Here is a 24,893-nt window from a genome sequence, read left to right on the forward strand (position 1 = left end):
GTGGGAGGAATTTGAGGATGGCGGTCTCCGAGAACTGACAGAAGCCAGTCCACGCTAGTTTTATTTTATTCCGAGCGTAATGTTAGTTGGCATGTGATGAGATCAGAGTTTCTATTAGATGTTAATTGAATTTATTACAGCAGCCCTTGCTGGTATCGCTTTGGTGGAGGTCCTGTCAATGTTTCCATTATAAACTTTGTTTATTAGTAATAACACAGCCATAAAAATTCTCTCCAGATTGAAATGTAGTGCGTAAGTTCTCAGCCGAGATCCAAGAACATTTCTCTTTTCCTTAAAATTTGAAGGAAATTGGTTTGGCCATGGTTTAGTTAGAATAAGACAAAAATAGGATTTTGGCTGCATTTGGACGTATTTTACATTTCTTTTGCTAAAACAGAAACAAACATTTTATAGGCAGTGATTTTCTGTGCTGTTTTTATATATAGCAAAATTAAGGAACCGGACAGTAAAAAGGTTTTGCGTACAATTTAACTAACTATCCACATGTGAAAATATGGCATAATTCCCCATCTCCTCAGCAAGGGGATTCTATTTCAAGTTCGGTGGTGAGGGAATAGGGGTTGTTACGCTCTGCAAGTATCATGTAGGCATCTCCTTTTTTAAAAAAAAAATATATAAAATACAGAATTAGATCATGGGTTTGCTAATCTAGTATCCTGTATATAGTAGTCAGCATGAGAAAAGGATACAAACAGTCTCCTAATAGACAGTTATTAACGAAGGAAACCCGCAAGGGAAGATTGAGTCTGGCTTATGGGCCTTTAATGGTTGTCAGATGCCCTGAAACACAAGGATGTCGATGTCAAACAGCGCTAATCTACTTTCTCATTTCTCTCCATTCTCCTTTAGTTTCTGTAGCTACTTTGGATAATTTGATGTAAATAAACGACCCGCAAGCAGGATGCTGGCCCCACGGACACCTCGTGTGGCCCCACAGGGCACTCTCTAGCTGTGGGCGGTTTGGGGGCTGCAGAGGTGACACGGTCTAAGCTCTGGGAGTGCCACGATATACGGGTGCCCAGGCTTTCTGTGTCTGCAGGCTGGTGTGCTGGAGAGAGGGGATTCACTCTCCCACTGCTCCCAGCTCTCACCAGCCGCTGTCTGATCACCTCGAGGGATCAGCAGTTGCTCGGGGTGCATCCTTGCTCACCGACATCAACCTTGCTGCTCTCAGCATGGGGAGGCTGGCCCCAAAACAAGTGGCCCAAGGCTCGGCAGAGTGCTAAAGGAAAGATAAGTCTGTCTTCTCACAGTTGGACTCCCTCTGTTTCGTGGTGGCAGACTGCTTTGAGGGGTCGTCTTTGCAGGCAGGAGAGAGAAGGATTTTTAGGTGGAGCTTTTGTAGGTATTGTTACTCTGTAACATCCACTAGATTCACCTGGAAATTCTAGGATTGTCTTATGTTATAAAACTGCTGTCAGTGTTTCCCAGCCTGTTTTTGACAGCCCAGTACTATGTATGGTCTTTCTTTTAAAAACTATTTGTCAGATGAATTTAGTTCTTGTGAAAGGTGTTAGCCTGACATCCCTGGAATCAAAGTCGTCTGCTAATTCCTCACCTGGATTATATCGTTACCATATTATCATTACTATCGTAGCTGCCTGATAAAGGTACTAGCCCCGTATTTCTGGGGAACGGTCATGTGCTGAAGTCCTGATCAGGAGGAACAAAAGGGTTTTAAGCTTGGTTGCTAACGAGAGCTCTGATGAGCAGCAATTGCAGCACCCTTGCCTATGGAGCGAACAGCTGCTGCAGCGGGAGTGGGACACCTCCGTCACGTTTTGCACGTAGAAACTTGCTGCAGGTTTGGGTGACACATGCTGTATCTTTATTCAGGTTTTAAACTTCTATGCTAGAAGCTGTGTAGCTGCTCACTGCCCTGACGGAGCCACTAAGAGTGTGGTGTCGGTGATGGGCGCTGTAATCATGGCCGCAAGGCAAAGCTTGGGCTGTGCTGTGCTACTGGAGCTGGTGGCCTGGCTGCCCTGCGGGCCGGTCCTGCAGGGAGTTCTGACAGCCGGGGCGGTGCTGCCACTGCGGCCCCGGACAAGCCCGCAGGGAAGGGGTTAATGGCTCCTCCTACACTGACATGATATGGCATACATGGCACTTTCCAGAAGTTTGGTGGTTTTTTTTAATGAAAGTCCCTATGTTAAGCATAGGCTGCCAGCTTAACATTTCAGTTCCCAGGCTGCTATTGTGTCAGATTTGACAGAGGCACATGCAGATGTGATGGAAGGATTAGAGTGCAAATGTATGTTCCTCAGAGACCTCGGGAACATGAAGTGACCAAAGGAGATCTTAGAAGATTAGATGGCAGAGATTGTTTTATGGTGCATAAGCAGGCTGCTCCAGTGTGCTGGAATTTGGTGCATGCTCACGAGAATATCCTTCGTAGACACTTGCTGGCATGAGATAAACTCAATGCGGTAATTAAGCTGTTTCTATAAGACAACAGGAAGGGTAAGAAAAGAGTGAGAGTTGTTATTTATGTATATTTTTTAGTGTATGGGAAATTGTCTGGTACTGTAGCAACAGGGACCTCATACAAACTTCAGATGGGACTGCAAGCCAGAGAGAGATCCCAGTACTCTGCTACGCTGAGGGACTGGGTTGCTCCGAGGGGCTCTAGTCATGGGTTCCTCTTGGAGCTCTTCATAGCAGAGTGCGTCTCCTCGTGTGACATGGGCCAGTTCTCACCAGTACTGCGTCCCTGGGGTGAAACCTGGCTGATGGCCAGCTGCCAGGTGTTGATTTTGTCTGGCGCATCCCCAAGTGGCTTACGTTTGGCTCTCAAACACATCACTAGTCTTTCCCTGTATACTTGGAGCAGACAAATCCAATGGTTTAATGTGCGCTAACCTTCTCTTCGCTTAGGTGACAAGAGGATAAAAGCAGGGCACGCAGGGGTCTGAGTCAGTGAAGTCTCCATCTGGACCTGCCGGCCACATTGAAAGCAGAAATGTGTAGGGATTGAGAAGGATACAGGTTTTGGGAGGGGAAGCACACAGAGGTGCGTTGTTATAGCAGGGTATAAAGCTTTGCTAGCTTCTGACAGGGCTATTTCTGTTGAAATATTTTCATCAGAAAATTTGGTTTCAGGTGAAAATGGAATTTTGAACTGAAAATACTTGCTCACTTCAGAAGATTTTGAAAAATCCAAAATGTAACATTTTATAGTCCACACCGAACTAGCGTATCAGTAATCAGTTTTCCTACCAAAAGTTGTCTCTCCATCAGTGTGTGGAAGTGTGTGTGGAGCGGGGGAGGTGGCAGAGGTGCATGTGCGTTTTCCAGCCTGTTTTCGCGTGACCTGAACCGAATCCAAATAGTTTGCAGAGTTCAGAGGCGTACCGAGATACGCGGCATTAACCCATTCACAAGTTGGAGAAGGAGGGAAGGGAGGAGGTACTTATGGAGATACCACGCTCATGTGAACCTTGCGGGCCAACTGCTGAACTGGTGTAAATTGGTCTGGCTCCATTGACCTGGAGCTATGCTAAGTATGCATTAGGGGTTCTGATGCATTCAAGCAGATCTTGCTTTGTTTGCATTCATTCAGATGTTGTGCCAGTACCCAAAGCATGACATGAGCACATATTTTAGAATTCAAAAATATAAATCAGGCTGGTTTTGTATGTGCTATGTTTTTTTTTTTTTCCTTTGTGTTAGTTACTTATGGCACTAGAAACTACAAATTAGCATGGATCCCAAGGAAGTGTTTGATCTAAAATAAGGAAAATTCCTTTAAAGGAGAAACATTTAAGGGACTGATTGTTATTTATTTTATTAAGCATATAAGAGTTGTTTGGATTTGTGTCCTGCCTGTAATTCCTGTGTTCAGAGCAATGCTGATGGGAAAATGGTATCCAGCAATTTATGAAAGGTGATACTGTGTCAACAGATAGGCAGTGGGTTAGGACATGTGACAGTAATCTTCCACGGCATTCAGAGCATTCAGACCATATGCTTTAAAACATCAGTAAAATACATGTCAGAACCACTTCCTCCCCGTGCCCCCCTCCCGAGGACCACAGCGGGGGGACGCTGAGGAGGGGAGCCGGGAGGCTGCCTTGCAGCCCTCAGCGCCGGGGTGCTCTCTGGAAAGGAAGCGGGCTGGGGGGGAGAACCACAGCACCTTCTCCCGAATGAATGAATGAATGAAGTTCAGACGTGGGAGGAGGTGAATGGACGGGGGCAGCAGCTGCGTGATGTTAGCAGGACGCAGTGGACTGGTGTGGGGTTTGCTCATGAGTATGTACTGACTGCTTTTTGGACGGTCTTGTTGCAGCAAACTCGTGGAAATAAATGTGGAAGTATGGCCATTGTTGTTTCTACTCCTGCTTTTCTGCACTGTTCTGGTTTTCATCTATAGGTTGTAAGAGCTTTTTAGAAACACAGCACGTCTTAGCGTATGTAGTTTGCAGAGGCGATGAAGGCTAAAGAATGTCAGAGAAGGATTTTTGTCTTTGGAGGCTAGCATTGGAGAAAGATTATTTTTCAGCTCAGTCAAAGCTCATTGTCAAGACATCCCATCTCTGCCTGCTGCTTCTGTTCAGTGAAGGCAGGGATTGCAGGTACAAACTCAAGTCACAAAACTCAAGAGAATAATTTGGGAGCCCTTTTGAGTGCACGTACAACCCAGGGGATCACGGGAAATCTCCTTTGTACCTCTTTGGCTCAGCCTGGAAAACTGAAAGTTCAGACAGGAGGAAGCACCTCAAAGCACAAATAAACTGTTCTGTTCATTTGAAGGTAATGGGCCAAAACTCGGTATTTTTACTCAGGCAGAACTCTCACTGAAGTCATTAGGCTAGGCAGTGTGTCTGAAGAAGGGCGGCAGGTCTCGCTCTGCAGTTATTTATTAGGACCAGCATTTCTGAACCTCCCGCTGGTAGCGCTCATCTGCCTAAAAAACAGACTTCTTGGGAAGGGCGCGACAGGGGAGTCCTGTGTGGAGGCTATAAAATGGTTTACATTCTGTATTAATATTGATTTAACAATCATAAAAGGAACATAAATGTTTAAAAATTAAACAATTTTTTGTTTAAATATTAAACATTGGCATTTCTCCTCCTCCTGATTTTTAAATCAGCCTTGAAGGCGGCTGGGGCTGGTTTACAGTCATTTCTTGCCATCCCTCCTAGGTAACTGTTTAGTAGCACAAAAGCTTCCAGGCAGGAGAAGGTACCAAACAGCTAATTGTAATTGCAAGGGTTATTTCCAAATGTGCGTCACTGTTTATTCCTGTTGAGAGGTGTTCCTCACCTTTTGAACTTTCTGACTGCCAGCCTAGGTCATCCAAAGTGTCATGCAGATTGATATTTCTGAGTTCAGCACAGCGTAGAGGGGAATAACCCATTCAAGCCTCCTTGAAAGATCAGTGACGGCTTCCTTAATTGAATAAGGGGTGACTCAGTGTTTTATGAGCATCTCTCAACACAGTCATTAGTTTTATCAGCCTGAAGTTTTAAAAGACAGCCCTTGTGCAAACAGCCTCTGAGTCAGTGCCAGCTCGAAGCTCTCTTCTGCCAGCAAGACCTCACCATCGAAGCCAACTGCTAAATCCAAATACCTGGGCAGGGTTCCCCGAGGGGGGAAATTCTCAGCTGGTTGGTGATAGTCCCCGCATCTGGGAAAGGGCATGGTGACCTTATACCTCTTTGTATTTCCTCTTCTTGGGCGAGAGGAGCAAACCGAGCTCATGTAATTTTGGGCAGTTTGGAGCTGCTTGTGCCAGTGCCGCGTCTGCAGCTCGGACCTGCTGGCGTAGCGGCAGCTTTCAGCCTTGCCCCTGCACCGGGGCAGAGGAGCCTGCGTCACCCCTGGCTCTGCGTAACGGGGAGCTCCCTGGCAGCAGGCTGGCTTGGCGCTGGCACTGGCGGTGGCAGTGCCCTCCCCGGCTGGAGAGTGACTCAGGGAGGCTGTCGGTGAGTGTGCTCCTCCGCTGCGGCCTCATTCGTGCCCTTTTGTGCAGCCAGCCAAAAAGAAAGTTTCCTTTAATCCGGCCAGTAAGGCTCGCTGCCCTCCCTCAGCAGTCTCCAGTGCTGCTGCTTGAAATAGAGATATGTCTTGAAACACCCTCATCATAAAAAAAATTGCTTCAAGGCATTCCTCCCAGCAGTGAAATCTCTGGGATGCGTTCGGTCAGCCAAGAAGAAACTGTGCAAGAAAGTTCCCACAGTCACGCTTCCTCCTAAGCCACAGAGCTGGATTCAGACAGACCTCCACAAATAAAGCCGTTTTTAAGCACATTTCTACCTTCAGTCCGGTTGCCTTGTGCCTATCATTGGGTGTGTTTCTGGGTGGCAGGGCGGGCTCCCTGTGAGAAGCGATAGGTAGTTGTGAATACCCCTCTCCCCCCGACATTTCACGTAGCACCCGCTTCCTGACACGCGCGTGAGGGATGTGACGTGCAGCCTCGCCGCTCGCTGCCCCGGCCGCGTCCGCTCAAAGCAGGTACTCTGCTCTGCCCTGCGGGGCATGGCTCATCCCCGCCAGCGTCAGCTCGGGAGGAGAAAACAGAACGGACAAAGATAAGTTTGAGTTTGAAGAGCTCCATGTTGTGTAGAAAATGCGTCAGAAATGTGCAGGATTGCAGCTTCCCTCTGTCAGGTCTCCTCCTTCCTGCCCAACCCCTCACGGTTGTGATGAGAATGCTAAGGGAATAAAATTACTGGAGTTTGTATTAGTGGCCGCCTCAAAATGCCCCTCTGGGACAAAAAAGCTGAAGGGCTGAAGTTTGGTTTTGGGATATTCGCTACAGCTGTTGTGAAGGTTGCAAGGCTTGCGAGCACCTAACTGGGGGCAGCTTTCCTTCCCCTGCCGAGGGTCTCGAAACACCACGTTCTCACAGCCGATGAATAAGAGGCTAGAAGGAAACCATCCAGCTCCCTGCAGAAACCGTGCTCAAGCCTCCTGTAGTCCTGCAAGAGAGCAAATCCTCTGGCTGTATCCGCCACCTCATTCCTCAGTGCTGTTTGCAGAGGCTGGAAGAATGCGCTCAGGCAGCAACCCAGCTCCGAAGGAGAGCTGGCCGAGCTGGGGGAGACCGGCGGAGGGGCTGAATCACTCCCATGCTCCTGGGGAAGTGACGGGGAGAGCTGCGTGTGAAGCACGTACATCTTTCAGCAGCAAGTTGTTTGTCTTCTCGCTCTTGATTGTTAACAACCATGAAATGCTAGCGGGAGGCCAGCCAGGACACCCATTCTCTCTCTTTCTAGCTTTCAGGGATCCCAGCACTTTGGGATAATGAAATAAATGTAGGTTGTCAGTCCAAAATAATAATACTTTACAAAGTGGAAATGCAAATTTCCTGCGATATCCCTGAATAGCAGGTGGTATTTCCTGATGTATTGTTTCTGACCTTCAGGGAAATTGATATTATGAACTGACTGAGGAAAATAAGTACGGTATCAAGCTCCAGCAATTAAAGTAAGACAATGAGAGGATAGTAAACTGAGTAAAGCAACAAGCAAGAGAAGGCTTGGATTTTGTGTATTTGTTGTTGGGGTTTTTTATAACGCTGTGGGCACTGGATGCAGTTAAGATGCAGCAATGCTCTTTTTACAGAAAAGGCGGTGGCGGAAAGGAAATACGAGAAAACGTTTAACATTAAGTTCAATTGCTTTTAAGGGCACAAGCAAATAATCTGGAATAGTTAATAGTATTGATATTATTAAATAAGTAAAAAATAGCTCGGTGACAGGTTAACTAATACTTGTGTATGTCCAGCAAAGCAGACAAACATTCACTCGAGCTTCTAACAGTGAGATCAGGAGCAAACGTGCCTGTGTTTCCGTTAACTAGATTTTGCTTTGCAAAAAGGACAATCTGTGCTTGGTTACTGTCAGGCAAAAATCACAATTTTGGTTCTGATTTTATAAAAAGGAGATGAGCTATTAGGTTTGCTGGTCTACACTTCATGTAGTGTCACTTGTATCTCGTTTGGGTGATCTTATGTACATAATGCTGTTTCCTCAAGTGTATTCAAAACCAGTACCTACCTAAAGCAAAGGCTGATAACTGATTTTAAATTTCTTCTGAACAGGCATTGCTGCATATTCCTACCTTATATATAACTTTATAGCTGGAAGACCTATCTGATACTTTGCCTCACCCTGTAGAACCTCCAAGATTAATTTTCTTCCAGTGCCACAGTCCTGTGCTCTCCTGCGTGCAGTTACTCTTACTCATGCTATCAACCCGGTGGATTTGAGTTGGGTTCACTGCTGTGAGATTGTTCAGACAAATCTGAGGTTTCTAGTTATGTGCATCTGGTCTTAGCGGGCTTTGTGTCAACTCCTTTAATTTTCCTTGATCATAATTTATTATTTAATTTCTCTGCAGCACATGCGTGCATGTTCCTGCTATGTAAGGAAAGGCTTGTGAAAGAGAAAGCATCTTGGCAGTATTTTTACAAGACAGACTAGCTCTCCCTTGTTAGACTAGTGACATCGGTATCCAACCCTTGATTCACAGATGCTAAAGCCAGGTGGGACCGTGTGATAATCTGATGTGACCTCCTGTGCAGGATGGGCCATTGGAGCCCACCACAAGCGAAGGTCCGCTACAGATTGCTTAGGATTATGGCCAGAGGGGGATTCCTTCCTATGGATGGCATTTGAATGCAAACTCTCATAATCTTTTGAGTCATATTTTAAAAATGGGGACTGTGAAAGAGGTCTGGGCCAGTTCCAAGAAACCTGCATTCAGTAATATTTTTGACACTGACATGTTTTGTGAGGAAGCATTTCGTCTCTCTGGGCCTCTTTTCCACAGCCCACCTTTTGTCAATCATCTTCCATGTTTGGAGCACCCGTTCTTCACGCGAGGGGATCAACTGTGCAGCATCTAATGCGGGCACAGTAAATTTCCCTGATTCTCCCAATGTTGGATGAAAATCTTGTTGCCCGAGTCTTTCTGCCTCACTTGCCGGGTTCATTGCTTGTTTCTCCAGAGTTGTGCAGTGCCACGAGGAGACAGGAACGGAGCGAGTAGCTGGGTGAACATTTGCTGGGCAGCTTGGAAATGTCAGCTTTGGTGGTTTTTCCTGGGTCCAGTAGCACAGGATTTCATTCCTCCTGGTCCTGCTGCTGGCTGTGGTACGTAGTCCAGCACGATACAGTTCATGAGCTATTGGAGGGCTACAGTCATTCCAGTGCCTGGAGGCACCCGCCATTAGGTCTAGCTCTCAGTTGACAGAGTCTAAGAATTGCCCTGGAAGCAGCAGGGGCTTTTTGAGAATTGTGTGATGTTTTGTGCCAGGCAGAATCTGTTCAGGGCGGGTAGGTTGCTGAACTTGATTTTAAGAATTAAGACTGATCAAAAATTAACAGTCTTAAGGTGTAAGCCATCTTAGTGCCTTAGCACTAAGTTCCTCTCTCCAAATCTATGAAAACAGATAGGGACATAATTTCTAGTCTAAGGTATTTAACGTAAGACTGAGTTACAGTGTCCTGGCTGAGCTTTGATAAGTATTTAGTGACTACCCATGCACAGGCTGCTAGTCTGTCCTCATTGCTAAGTACTATTCCTTCTCCTTACTAAAATATGTGTAAAGTGATGCTGTATAAACTCATATCTGAAGTAGGCTAAAACCCACATGTATTCTGTTATTGCTACTTACCTGGTGGTGACTTTTAAAATGCCTTTTAAGTCAGTGATGTGTTCGTGTACTTATATCATGCAGAATGCAGTAGCTCGCTAATACCACAATGGAAGGTTGTTTGTTTGATTAGTAGCTGTTCATAGATTAAATACTCAGTGTGATTCACATTTTAGACAACAGAAGTCAAGTCACGAGATGGTCATGGGAGGAGTATTGCTATTTTGAAAATAGAGGGGTTGTAATCTGAGTTTCTGACAAATATATCCAACACAAGCAGTGTCCTGTTCTCTTTGTAGACCAGTGCTGTGAAAGGGGTATGTATATGTCTTCTGGGCTCTCAGATTATATAGGCTAACTGGGAAAAAAAATTAATACTTCCAAGGACACCTAGCTGCTGTGCAGGGATGCACTTTTCTTTCTGATTCACTTAGGATAAATGCCTCTGCATGGTACTCAAGAAAACTGTCGCTGGAGGTGTTGTTTTTCAGATGAGATGTAAAATCAAGGCCCTGACCACTTGTGGTCATTAGCGTTCCCACGGCACTTTTCAAAAGAGTTGGGGTTTTGACCCCAGTGTCCTGGCCAAATTCCAATTTGGATAATTACATCCTTCCTTCTCTGCCACGTACACTGGATATGCTGTTCTTCACCTCATGCCCCAACTGTATGTAACATTGTCTTGTGCTGTTAAAACAGCTGCCAGACCTCATCCCAGAAATGGCTGCATTTTGGTGCAGAGTGAAACAGATCCCTTTATGAGGTTCCCACGTCACTTCCAGTTTATAAATCACTTTGGGATCTGCAGAGATGAAAAGGATATTCAGAGATGAGATTATGTATTTAAATAATGTGATTGGTTTTAGTTATCTGATACATATTCTTAAGTTTTTCGTAAGAAAGTCCGTGTTGAAGTGAGGAGTAGTACCGGTATGACCCATCACACAGCATCACAGATCTTCCACAGGACATCTGGTAATGAGTTAGATTTCCATTTCTGAAGGAACACTGAGGGTTAAGAAAAATGTACTTGGGAAAAAAAAAAAGAAATCCACCACACCACAAGTGATACTGATGAGGAGATAGACAAACATGTTTGTCATGGTGGTGTCCAGGCACTTCCGAAGTTTTTTTGCTTGGAGTTTGCCCTTGTCTGCTCTGTACCAATAGGTCAGGTTCAGACTGGGATTAGTTCTGTAGTCTTCAGGAACTAGATGTCCTTGTCTGTATTTGTGTTACTATGGGATGCTAATCAGTGAATGTATTAGCATTTTGCGCCTAAAATTTCAGTGGTTCATGGCATCCCAAACTCTTCCAGGAACGTAACTCCTGCACACTAAACACTCCCCCAGGACATTGGCAGCCCTGCAGTTGGAGTACAGTATGGCTGAGACAGCCGGGCAAAAGCGCACTCCCAGGTATTACTGGCCAGTGCTATAAGTGAAGGTTCAAAATTTTACATGGACCTACTAACTGTTCTCTAGGGCAGGGCTGCTTAAACTAAAGCTCCTGGACTGGATCCTCCCTGCCAAAATTATCCACAGTGCAAAATTACCCTGCGTCCTCTTTTCTGAAGGCCCTTATCCTGGGCAGAGGGCAACAGCCTTCTTTCCACTGTGCTCGCTCTTCAAGGGTGTGTGGATCCTGCTCTTCACCATCTGATCTCATGTCTGTCGGTTGGTCCAAGCACAGACACCATCTTGTCATGGGATGAGCATGGATGTGAAAGAAGTGTCTTCACATATTAAGTCATGGTTGGAGTTGAGCACAGAGACCTTGAGTACCTCTGTAAGGGACTGTTCAACCAACCCCAGCCCAAAAGGTTGGGTCTCATCACACTTAGGAGTAAAGAGAGGGAGGAGACGTGCACAGTGCTGAGCAGGGAGCCATATGGAGCTTACGTGATATTGGGGGGGTTCCCTCTGAGGTACAGGACGCTTATTAATAATATCCTGATGTGGAGATCTCACAGAAGTCCTGGCTTTCTTGTCAGTCAGGAAGCTTTCTGGAACTGTGATGATGCATCTGGAAGACTCACGGAATCATCAGTCTTGAGCTTGCAAATGAGTTTACAGTTTGTAAACATTGTCTTTTTGACTGAGAAAAAGAAGAAAAGAAAGAGAAAGAAAAAAGCCCAGTATTTGCTAAGTAAAATGGAGTTAGACTGTTATCACTTCCATGAGCTCTGCATTTGCTTAACTATTAAAAAAAATCTATAATAAAGAACAATTATACAATGCCGAATGAGCAAAATAACCACAAATTGCCAAGGGCATGTGGCAGCACAGGCAGACAGGAATTAAAGTGAAAAAACGTGGCTGAAAAGGCCACACATTTATTAACGTAAATGCATCTAAATTAGCCCTGAAGGCAGACATTCCTGGGAGGTGATGAAAGGCGAAGAGGCATGGGCAACTCCTTATCCCATCACTGTCCCCCACCCTTTTGAAGTGCTGGTGTAACAAACACTGAACGTCCTGGCTGTCCCACTGCCAGCGCCGTCTAACCACAAAGCTGAAGCAGACCTGCTTCTGCACAGATTGCGGTGCTGAGAGATGGCTTGAGTTCTTCTTCAGGAAGAGCGTGAGCTCCTGCGGGTCCTGCTGTCATCAACCTTGAACGGCAGGTTGTTTCTCTGCTTGTGGGTAGGGGTGTAATCCTCCGCTCCCCAAGGCAGTACAGTCCCAGGGCCTTCCTATTTCCCTCTTCCTTTTTATGATCTGAGGAGATGACACACTCCCATAAAGCCTACAAAATGCATCTGATCCTAAAATCTAAAAAACCCACCAGTACCTAAAAACAGTCTTTCTAACCAAACTTCCCAATTGCTCTCTTCAAAAACACCAGAAAACCCCCAAAATATGTCAGTAACGCACACACTTTTAAGAGCATAAAAGAAGCCAATAATATGACAACAATACAGCCATCTTGTGTGCGTTGGTGGACAAAAAGAAATATGAGTAAGTTATTTCTGTGTTTCCTCTCAGTTCCTTGCACATATCGGGCAGCGCAGCGACCTTGTTCCCATTTGTGTGCAAGCAGGGAAGGTGGTGTGAGTTTGGTCCCCCCCTTCCCCACCATCTCTCCGTACCACTTTCATTCCTCCATCCCATCCCTTTGGATCTTTCCCACTGTGCAACCTAACCAAAACTTCCCAGCACTGTTCCCTACCAGCCAAAGATTTCCAGAAGCTCCTAGATGTACACACGCTGTCCCAAGCTATACTGTTGTTTCCTCGCCCCTCCTCCAAATGCTGTCCTTCCTTTGCTGGTGGCCTCCTTGCTGGCCCTGGGATTTGCCCGGGAGAGCAATGGGCTCGCAGCAACCTCTGGTGTCCGTGGGGCTCACCCCAAGGTGTACCCTCACGCTCCCTGGCTCCCTTCTCAAGATAAAGTCTTGCTTGAAGCTGGGCTGGGGAGTCACAGGCATGGAACGTGGGGACATTTAGGTGCCTGGGAGCAGCCTGCTGACCACCAGCAAAAGGACCTTGCTCCACACCACCAATAGCTCCCATACCTGTTAATATCTAGAGGATCAGGGTACCCTTGGCCACATTGCTGCCAATGCTAAAATGATCTTGCAGCTGCCGTTAAGCAATCTGGTGCTGATATAATACCTGATCTCACAGAGGCGGATTATGTTCAGCTGCAAATCAAGCTTCTGTCTACCCAGCGTACCTAATTCCCAGAAAGGGTATGCCTCTCTGTGCCAATTACAGCAGCATTTGGAGGCCAGCTATCCTGCTCCTTCATCCAGCAAGCTGCTTTCACCTCTGCTGCCAGGACCACCTAGCCACACATGCTACCAACCGGTATATTTTTGGCACGTCCCAAACCACATAGGTTCCAAGCACAATAAAGTGTGACTAGTTGGGAGATGGAAGCATTTACCTCTTTGGGTAGACTCTGCAACTGGTTTCAACCAAGGGCAGAATTTAGCCAAGGACAGGATTTAGCTTTGGTTTTTGCAGCGTGAAAAATCAGGTTTTGTCACTGAAGCAACAGAAACAACAAAATATGGAAGGGTTATCAGGAACTGAGAGTAAATATCGAGCAGTCCTATTCTCTGAAATGACCTGCGTTTGGTAAAATGTTCACAAGCCCTCGCTAGCAACTGTAACATTTAAAAGCAGGCTGCTTTCCAAGTGGTGGATGGAGCTCTGCGAGCGAGGAAACCGCTCTAAGCTGTACCAGGGAGCGGGGCTGTAGTAGGGTGCTGCAGGCGCTGCGTTCTTCATGTGGTATCGGGTTTCACTACTATTACGAAAAAAGCTGCAGGGGATTTGCGTGCATACCTAACACACATACCTTTGATGTTCACATTGTTAGATTCAAGCAACAAATAGGATCTTCAGGTCAGAGGTAGCTTCCAAAAGGCTATTAAATAACTGTAGCTAGACAGTCAGGTAATTGTCCTGTAAAAATTACAGTCAAATTTTTCTCTCCTAGACCGGGCTAAATTCAGAGTCTGTCCAGGGACATAAATAGAACAACTCCAAAATTACGCCAGAATTATCAAGAGCAGAATCTCTTTCTCCCTCCCTCTCTTCCCCCTTCTTGCTCTCTTTCAAACCGAGGGAAACGGTGTACACAGACACTATTCATATTTCTGCTGCTGTCGAGAGGCTGACGATAGAATAGACTTTGACTTTGCAATCTTTTATTAAATGGGTTCTAGCTAGATAAAAGAGAAAATCGTTTTGCTACCGCCTTTTAAAATACATTACTGTGTCACGTGGATTTCACAATGATGCATATGATGAAATTGCTATTAATGAGTGAATGGTAAAGCACACCAGAAATGCAATGCAATGGGTTTTTTTCTACTTTGCAAGAAGTGCCTATAAATCATGCCTTTGGACATAATGAATGTAATTTCCATTTAAAAAATAACTGTATGAACTGAGTTCAGTATTTAACATACCACGCACCAGAATGATCCCAAAATATATCGAGCCAGGAAGTGCATTAATTACAACAACTCGCCACCAAGCCCTTGGTATATTTCAAGTACGTGGAAAATGTATTTCTATTTTGGACACTGACTTCTTTATGAAACTGTGCCAGGATGTCAGCAGGCTCTGGTCAGACTCTGACAGACACTCTTAGCAGCGTCAGTTTCCTGGAGGCAGTAATAATTATCAAATCTATTCGATAGACAGACAGCTATCAGACATCTGTATATCCCAGACGTACAAAAACATCCCCAGCCAACCATGTGGCTACCAATGGATCTGCTCAGACAAAGAAGTTCAAGAGAAGTGCCTCAGGCCAGATCCTCAGCTGCAGAAAATCAGCCAGATTGGCCTTCCTTGCGCTGTGTGCCTTTTCTTTGGAGGAAAATGCTGCCCAGCCGCCACAGGGCAATGGGAGGTCACGGAGGCAATGGACTGGATGGGAAGGGGAAGCTCCTGCAGGAGTTTAGGGCTGGGCCTGGGGATGACCACATAAGCTCTGTACAAGATGCTTTACATCTCTGAAGGGGCTGAAGTGGCTGTGCAAAGGAGGCTGCCTAGATGCCTTGTATCCTTACCCCAGTTTGTGCAGATGAGGGGACAGGTAGCTCTTCCTAACAGGATCTCGAGTTGTGTCTGCGCTCAGTGAGCTGAACAGTGCCTGAGCACAGCCCCAAGCCCTGCCCTGCAGTCGTCTGTGCTGTGCAGTTGGGAGCCTTCTCTCCTTCACCGTCTTGTCCTCTGCCACCTAACATGGTGCCCAGGTGTGGTTAAGGAAATAGCATGGCCCACCGGCCCCTCTAGGCAGTGTGGAAGAGGCAGCCCCATATGGGAGGAGGAAAGGTGGTATGGATGCAAGCCAGGCTGTGGACCTGGACTGGATTGTTTTCTCCTATAGGTGAAGTCTGCAGGTTTTCTGGGCAGATCATGTTCTCCTGCATCTGCCTTTACGTAGTCCTCGTTCTGATGCTCTCCTCCTCTGGTAGAGATGTCCTTGCTAAAACATGAGGTGCAAATCTCTGGAGGTAGCAGCGCTTTTAGCATGCAGCTAAACTGAAAAAACATGCCACAGGCTGCCACCGGGAAATACCCAAGGGAGGCCACTGAGACTCCTTGGCCTGAATCACTACCTTCAAGGTAGCTTGAATGGCTACCTTCCCAGGGCAGTGAAGGTGCCCGAGGGCTGAGGGAAGTGCATTTTGTATTTTCACCAGTACCCTGCTTCGGGGGCTCTTGTGAAGAAGCGCAGCTCCGGGCTGTGGCGTGGCCGTGGCAGCAGCACTGAGGGGGAGCGGTGGGGCGGGGGGCAGCGTTGCCACCCGTCCCTGCTGGGACGCTGTTGTCGTCACTGCTGGGATGCTGTTGTCGTCACTGCTGGGACGCTGTTGTCATCACTGCTGGGATGCTGTTGTCGTCACTGCTGGGACGCTGTTGTCATCACTGCTGGGACGCTGTTGTCGTCACTGCTGGGACGCTGTTGTCGTCCCAGGGCTGGCCAGCGGAGCAGCTTACCCCTTGTTTTCCTTCACTGCCACTTCAGTTCTTTTTCCATCCCTGCCTCTAGGCTTGGGCCTGTTGTTGGCAGAAGCTTTCATAGGCCTGGAAATGAATTTGATTGTATCTAAGCCTACATTATGGAGAATGGGCTGTGCATGTTTTCCAGTCTCTAAATGACACAAGGACACTGTTACTGAATGAGTTAAGGTCTTTGTGACCTTAAAATGAGGAGGAAAATGAACGTAGGAGGCCAGAAAGAGAAATGTTACCTGACAGCAATTACATTTTGAGCAAAACCACTGAAGTTCAGACTCCACTTTCCAAACAGTAGCAGATTTTGCAGCAGGTTGTCTGGTTTGGGACTTTACCGCCCTATTTACTCTGTTATTTCACTGGAAGCCAATGCAAAGGTCGGGGGGATTCGGGAGCTCCTGGCAGGCAGGTGCAGAGGGGAGTCCACTGATGACAGTCCTGCAGCTCTGATGGGCTCCATGCAGCCACCACCAGCGGTACCGCCAGGAATGGCCCCTGAAGCAGGAACTGCCCCTGGTTTTTCGGTCCATACGGCAGAAGGTGCCTGAGCAGAAGGAGAGGGAAGACTCTAAAACAAAAGTTGGAACCGGATGGTAATGTGATACGGTGCTTTTCACCTCTAGGTCATCAATTAAAATCTAGCCCGTTTAGCAGTGACCAAAAATCATTTCCACATGGGCCAAGAGAAATGCATGGTGAACACAGGGGTTGCTGTATCCAAACAGACAAGATAGTCTGGAGATAAACAGTTGCACAATAGTTATTTGTGTGGAGAAGTCTGCAAGGTATAAAGCTAAGTAGTTTCTGATCGGTTTATATCCCTGAATCATGAGGGCTTAGTTTTTTTGCAAATAACTTATCATTTATTTCTGTCTACTAAAATGTAGTTTTTTTCCTTATGCTATAACTAAGAATAACTGGAACCTCCCATTTGGCTTTCTTAACAGTCTGTCTGTGCAGGGAGTTATAAATAGACAGATACGTATGACGTTTGCCAGACAAAGGAGCCAGCTCATGTTTCCTTAGGTGCCTATCAAGAAAACTTCAATGCTGAACTGTGTACGAGAATTATTCTGAAAGGCAGAAATTGCTTCTTAATATTTTAGCAGAAAAATACACAAGGTGCTGAACTAAACCTGAGCAAAATGTATCAGAAAGGCTTATCAAATACATGATGGATAATAATGAAGTAACAGGGAGCAGCAGTGACTCTGAAGAAGAGCAGTCAGCAACAACAGATCCTCCTGCTGCCAAACTGTATTGATTTTAGCTGAGTGCGCCAATTTAAACTTTGCTTATGGTATTGAACCACAGATACAAGGCCCATTGAATGGGTATTTCATAAGCTGCACTAGTATTTTATGGAAATGTAACCAATACTAGCTGAAACATTATAAAAATTAATAGCATCTATCAAGAGCACTGAACGAACAGCTACTGTGCTTTGAATTTTTATTATATCCTTGATAAACTCAATGGGATATTGTTGTGTTTGAACTAACAGTTCAGCTAGCAGATGAAGAAAAATTATGGTTTTTCCCTTCCTGTTCTAACCATTAAATTTGTACTTACCAAGATCTGTAATGGTGGGAAATCTATCTCTGCGAGGAAGGCTGGGTCAAAGCAACTGAAAAATAATGGGTTATATGAGCGTAAAAGAAGATAGAATTTGATTTTTCTTACATCTCTCTCATGGCTTTTATCCTCTCAGAACATAAAACCATTGTAAATGTAGCAATTTACAGACATTTTGTACTGAAAGTAGCTTTCTGTAAACAAAACGTATGAAATCCTAATCTTGCTGAAGTCAGTTGTTTGGCTTCCATTGGATATATACATGGATATATGGGCTAGTGCCTGAATTTTCAGGCTACCAAAAGAGTCATTTGAAGCGGTGTGTTTTGAATTTGCCAATTAAAATATAAAATTTTGTTGCCAGTCAAATAACTATTAAAAGTCACTTTGTGTACTTGGAAAACTCTGATGCTCTCTGCTCTCCTCCACAAGTGGAATAGAAGTACTATTTACTTTGTCATCAGCTAAAGTTATTGGTGCGGTTCCTGAGATGTTGCAGGGTTTTCCAGCAGCAGTCAGGGGAGGTCAGTTTAATAAGCTAATAAATATTTTTTGAATGACCTGACTTTGTATTTGGTATTAAAAACTCAGAGGAGTGCCAAGTAGGATAGAAAATAAAGAATAAAAGTTCCACAGATTTTGCCAAAATTCTCCACAGATTACTATTAGCCTCATTTATGAGACTGCACAGAGGACTGTGAAATCTCCTTTGAACTCTAAGGGCCAGATGGTTTTGCTGTTAGATCCTAATGACCCACAGCAGTGTGCGTACACAGACACCACGGTTGCCAGTTGACTGCAAACATGCGATGGAGGCAAGAGAATTCACGACCTGTGCTTCCAAAACACAAACCAGTCCTGCTTGGGCGGAAAGGGCATCCCCCTCCTCGCTGTTGATGGTGTAAAAAAAGCATTTCTGCTACCCCCTCAGAAGGAAGATCAGTTCTAGAGCAATACCTGGATCAGAGGAGCGAATGGCAGGCGCACCGTCCCACGCAGTCTGGGGTGGATCCCTGCTGACAGTCACGAAGCTGAAAGTGGCTTTTGCCCAGAGGCGAGGGCTCTCTCGCAGCCTGCCTGGGCCCCCGGTCCCAGCGTTGTATCGCTCTGTGCTGGAAGAGGGAGGGAAGGGCTGGACTCGAACCAATTAAAGCTGTAGGGCAGAACGGTAGTTACTCTGCTGTCATATGGAACTGCTTGGAAGACATGATTTATTTTGGATTATATTGGTTTCAACTGGTATAATATGAACTTCCTGATTTTTTGAGGATATGTAGACAAAAAAGACTAAATATGGTTTTACTCATCTTTTAATTTAGAACTACAAGTGTTTGGGTGACCTATGAAATTATTTTAATGATCTCTGCACAACACTGAGCTGTCAGCATATAAATGTCATCCTAACTGGGTATTAGTTTCCATCATGGTCATTTAGTCTCACCAGCAGAGCTACCTCCTTGCAAATGTCTTGTGCGTGTGTCAAGCTGTGGGAATAAAACAGAGAGTCACTGTTGCCAAGAAGCATCAGTCAAACATCTTCATAATACTCAGTTTGAAGAGGAAGGCACGAACACAAAACGCAGGAGCACTGTGAGTGTGCAGCTTGCCCTTGGATCTTCAGGCACAGCAGTCAGGGGATGATTTGCATTCAGACCAGTGCTTTTATCTCTGACCATTAAAAACGTGTTCCAGCATTGCTCATACTAGTTGACATAGACTTACCCTTATCCTTCCTTATTTTTATAATGCTATGAAAAATCACAGGGTAAGAAGGAGCATGCCAGCGAATGAGAAGTATGACAAATGGAGTTTGATACAACTTTTGACCACTGGTACAGGATGAATATGGACTCATCACATGAGGCTGCTCTTTTGTTCTCTGTAGAAGGCAAAGAAATTGTTTGACCAGTGTCTGTATAGGCTATAAGGACGCATGTAAGATATTGACAAAGAGTAAAGTAACAGAATTCAAAAATAAAAAAAATGAGGGGTGACGTGGCAGAGGAGGAGCGGAAGAAGTGTGTTATAGAAGATAAACAGTTGGACTTCGAACTTCCAAAACTTACAGCAAAGATAAAACCACCAAAAGGTTGTGTACTTTCCTCTTTAGGTGGTTTAATTTTTTTCTGTTCAAAGTTAGGAATCTTACCATGAAGTTTTAAATTACTATCTTTTCCCTAGCTCACATGCTTAATAGTTTAAACACGGCAAAACAAATTCTGCTGTACTTTGGATTTGTTCTTTTATGATAGACATTTAAATGACATGGTCATAGGATTTTTCCAACACTGTCACTTATTCTGTCTGTCTCATACAGATCTAAGAAAGCTACTTAAGGTTGCCTTGTTCTTGCATATGATGGAAAAAACCCTGAATTTTGCTTTCAAGTGTATGGGATTTCAGCTGATACACATTCAGTGTACAATAGTTGTTTTTTAAACTTAGGATAAAAATAAAACATGAAAGTCCTGTGTTGCACGAAGCTCCCCTTACATATGATCACTGGCACAAGTGAGACAGCCTCTGGCAGAGCAGAAGGTCTGCCATCTTACTCTGCAGGCTCCTGGGGGGGATACATAATAGTTCAGAGCTCTCGTGCCTTGCATACAACTTTATTTTGCTCCAAAGCACCTCTTTAAAGTCTCTTGTCCTTGGCTTTTTTATAGTTCCAGTCTTTTCCATAACCAAGACAGATTCTTTTTCTTCCCAGCTAGTTGAACATGCCGTTGCAGCTCTCTTTTGAATCAGAGGTGTCTCCTTTGAAGCCCTGAAAAGATCTCTTAACTCAGTGAACACAAAGCTTAGCGAGTCGAGGCATTTGTATCCGTAGTGTGTCAAGAAGTTTCCAAAGGCATCACATCCACAACAGTTAAAGAAATGAAAGGAGGTGCTTAGGAAATTTCTCATTATCCCTGCACGCCTCAGTTCTTCTGGTTTGGGGTGACCGAAGTGAGGGGACACTGCAGTCCTCGCAGGACTGGACCTTGCTGGATTTATCCAGCCTGCATTCATCCAGATAGCTCTCCCACGCAGCCAGGCTGACGCAGGAAAAGCAATGCCCCTGAAAACCAGCACTTGCAGGGATTCAGCCGCCACAAGCTGGAGCCCTCGGCGTGGCACGAGTGGGCACGGCTCCCGGCGTGTCGGCAGTGTGTGCCGTTAATACCGGCTGAGGGGCTGAGCCCTGCTTTTGAGCTTCCCTAGCTGTGCTTCTTCCATTTAAGGGAGAAAACATAACACGCACTGAGCTCCATATCCCAAATCCACTGGAAACCTAGCCGGCAGTAAGCAAGCTCTGCCAGGGAGCTCTCGACATGAAGCACTACAGTAGCAAAGGTCTTGAATGACTAAGATTCTTGAAAGCCTTGGTCAGTATCAGAGGCAGTTTCCAACTGGGCAAAGTACAATATTTTCCCTCTGCTTTTTATGAATGGCTGGATAGGATTGTGCTGGAGTCAGAGTCCCCTGCGAAAGCCATTCATAAAAATAACAACAAAACAAAACAAACACACACAAAAAAGTTTCTAGGTCCAGTCTGGAGCCACTGGGGGCCAGAGGCTGGGAAAACATGCTGGCAGCTCCAGGCCCAGCTATCACTGAAAGTATTCAAGGGGCTTTTTGGTGGTCTGAAAAGTATGAAGTGCTGTGTAGAAGGGCAGCTGGTAGAATTACTGTGACACATACTAGGCAGAAAGCCAGAGCTGGCCTTGTTTCAGACATTGTCTTTCCTCTCATTGAAGTGTCAGGACCTAATTCATGGAAAATTTGGTGAGTTGGCAGCTCTTTCAGAAGATTTCATTGAGCTACAGTGTGTGAGAGTCACATGAATGCAGAGTGCACGGCCAAAAATATATGGGGATTTCTGAGCAGGAGAAAACAGTCAGCCTCTAAGAATGTCTGTGGATTTCATGTGGTTTGGGAGTAAGCACGTGTACAGGTGTAATCAGCAAGCAAAAAAAGAACATAAAGCGGAAGAGCACTAGTGGCAGATTACTGAAGAGCTCAATGAGTTCTGTAATTACGAGGGATTCCTTTGAAACAAATCATTCCTTTGTCTGAGGGCCGCAAATGTCCATTAACGAGTTCAGGGCTTGCAGTCCACCTGGAGAAGGCATCAGTAAAATGTGTGCCTTGGTAATAGCTTCTCCATTGCAAGGGAATTTAATGGAAAAGAAAAGGGTCCACCCTGAAGTTTAAAGACGGACCCAGTCATCACATAGTTTTTTTCTCATATTTATTTGAGAGCAGAACTTGGAGCCTGAGGCACAGACACAAAAATATAACAGCAATAGGATTCTGCTGAATTAGAAAAAGACTGAAAATAAACAAAGCATCTCTTGTTAAAATGGGACGCTTGTGGTGGGCAGTCTGAATTTAATCAGTTGCATTTAATTTACATTTTCATTGATCCTTCCGACTGAAAAACTGCTCTGAAAGGCTAGTTACACTAAACTGTTTATTCAGAAATATTCTAGTTATTTCCTACTACACTGTCATGAAAATTAGGTTTTTGGCCATGCAGTGGGACAGCATATTGGCTTCTGCCCAAGCGAGGCACTAAAATCACGGCTAGGATTAGGAACAGGCAGGAAGGAAGGGCAGGAAGAAAATCATTGGGTGCAATTCATGTGCTTTGAAAACAGAAAGTCCTGGGGGGCGGGAGGCGGCAGCTTTGCCCCACTGAAGTAAGAAAAGCCCTTTTGTGCTCTCGATGTCAGGATTTCATCCTTTATCTGTGGTTTTATTGTTCCGTGCTTCTGCTAGCACCCACATCACCTGGGCGGTGGTGGTGTATTTTAAGTGCGCCTGTGTTAGTTCCTTAATCGGTACTCCTCCTCCTCCCCGAGGTGGGGATGAAGGGCACTGGGACCTTGGTGGGTCTCCTGACTCGCGTGGGGACCGTGTTTCCCATTCCCGGGTGGGAGCAGCCAGGAGGGAGACTTGCTGAGGAGCCCGTGGCCGTGCCGCCAGGTCCCGTGTAGGCAGGCGGACACAGCCTCCAGTTCTCCCTGCCACGCGCCCAGCCAGCCTGGTGATGGGCATCCCCGAAATCATGTCAACAGGCTCATGAGGGTCAGCACAGCATCTCCTTCATTCAGCTAGAGCTCTCAAACCAGAGCTTCCCAGGGCTGGAGCTGCTGCCCATCCCGGCCTCCTAGCTTCGGCAGGGATGGCTTTGGTCAAGTGGGAACCCCCGGCTTGGGAATGAGCTCTGCTGAGCTGTGTTCCACAGCAGGATACTCCACTCACTGGCTGGAAGAGTGCGGAAAGAGACTGAACAGCACCAGTGGAGACAACAAAATCTATTTATAAAATTAGGCCACTCTCATGGTTTGGTAAGTAATGCAGCAAAGGAAATCTAGCAGTACCATAGAAGAGCTGAAAGATGTAACATGCTAAATTATATTTCACCTTGGTTTTAATTGTACAAACTTAACATACTCCTCTGCGTCCACAGTCATCTGAACTACTTCAGAGCAAGGTCATAGATAGGTGTAGGAGAGGCTGGGTGTGAGAGCTGGGTATGTTCATCATTCCATTTCTGAATGTGGGCTTTGCCTGTGTTTTATTTCTGTTGCTGAAAACATTTTTCCCAGCATCTGTGAAACCACAGTTAAGTGACCTCAGTGAATTTTGTTTCTCACTGTGCTTTTGTTTTACTTTTCAGCCTCAACAAGTGGTTCAAAAGAAGCCTGCTCAGGTAAGAAAAGCTAATTTAAATTCTTTAGACTACTTTACATGAAACAATTCTTCAGCATTTAAACTCGTCTCCTTTACTGTAAAGAATGAAGGGAAATACATCAATCATATGAGCTGGGGGATAGCTGTTGGCTTGCTAAGCACAACCACCAGAACAATTCACGCGGTGGCCCTTGGGAATGAGAGGAGGAAGCAGTGGACGGTGCTTGCTCAGAAATGTCCTCTTTCTGCAGCGGCCACCTTGCGATGACAATGCAGGCACACACGCACGCACATCTGGTACAAGTCCGGCAGGTGATAGGTATCTCTGTGTGTCCTGAACGTGGGTAACTGGGGACTGCTTACAGCGAGGAGGGGGCACAGGTATAAAACCCTTCTCCCCGCTGGTCTAAAGGAGTTTCTGTATCCACAAAATAAAATAGGGTGAACTTGGTAACTAGACTGGATCCATCATAAAGACTAACACATTTGAACTTCTTCTGTTGGATGGTATTACTCTTCTTTAATACCTTGGACAAAGTGCAAGCTACGGTGTCATGAAACCACTCAAACACTGCATTTATGATCACCTCCGTGTTCTTTCCCCAGCCCACCCCATGTTAAAAGAACCCCAACATCCCAACTCTGCCACTTTGTTACATGTGCACCAGCCTGTGGGCGTGGGAGCAGGTCCATCCCTGCCCGCAGAGTCCGTGGGCTGTGCTGCCGTACCTCGGTGAATATGAACGATTGCTGAGTCAAGAGCATAAAGGGTCCATTGCTTTTCTTGAAAGAGGTCTGCTTTCAGAAGGGAATAATACCTTTGTTTTTCCACCTTATGGTTTTAATACGTTACTACACAGTGTACATTATTGTAACGTCTACTGTAATCTGAATTAGGAGCTGTTACATAAGAAACAGAAAACATCGAGCTGTGAGTTGGAGGGGTGAAGTGATGTAGCTGTCCAAAGCACGTGCAGGAATCAGGTTTCTACAAAAGAAATCAATACAGTCACAGCAATGATGAATCCATGGCACTGGCAATAATACTAACATGTCCAAATGGCGGAGATAACATACAGGATGAATGTAGCAGTGTTTTCAAGTGAGGTAAGTTTTGTGAGGAGAGGTAATGTCTTTTATTAGGCCAGCTTATGCAAGAAACACAACGTCAGTCCCCGAGGACTTACCATCTATAACCTTCTGACTACACCACACAATTCAAAACACACCAAGTTGTTCTAATAAAAGGTATTTCCTCTCCCTGGTCTCGCTTACATCCTTGAACTGTTACGGCCGCAATCAGGCTATTCCTACTGCAACATGGTAGTAAATCTGCCGGTGGGCACAAAGCCAGCCATCTCCTCCATGGCACCTGAGAGACAGGGAGGCTTAAACCATGCTGTGCAAAGGAGGCCAAATCCAGGAGGCAAAGACTCCCGGGAGGCTGTTCGTGTTGCGGTTCCCTCTGGTACGTAGCAGAGCTCATCCCCACCAGGGTCAGCAGGATAAAAGGGTCTAGAGCTG

General features: G+C 45.6%; 1 protein-coding gene across 1 annotated transcript in view; it reads left to right on the forward strand.

Moving 5' to 3' along the window:
• The window catches only part of HMGA2 (high mobility group AT-hook 2), a 124,278-nt gene that overhangs the window by 75,094 nt on the left and 24,291 nt on the right, over positions 1-24,893 (forward strand). Inside the window, exon 4 of the mRNA XM_075149127.1 lies at positions 23,356-23,388. Within this exon, the coding sequence (XP_075005228.1) occupies positions 23,356-23,388 (33 nt within the window). The remainder of the gene's footprint in view (positions 1-23,355; positions 23,389-24,893) is intronic.

This window comes from Calonectris borealis, chromosome 1, assembly GCF_964195595.1.
Source record: "Calonectris borealis chromosome 1, bCalBor7.hap1.2, whole genome shotgun sequence".
In the NCBI taxonomy this organism is placed as follows: domain Eukaryota; kingdom Metazoa; phylum Chordata; class Aves; order Procellariiformes; family Procellariidae; genus Calonectris; species Calonectris borealis.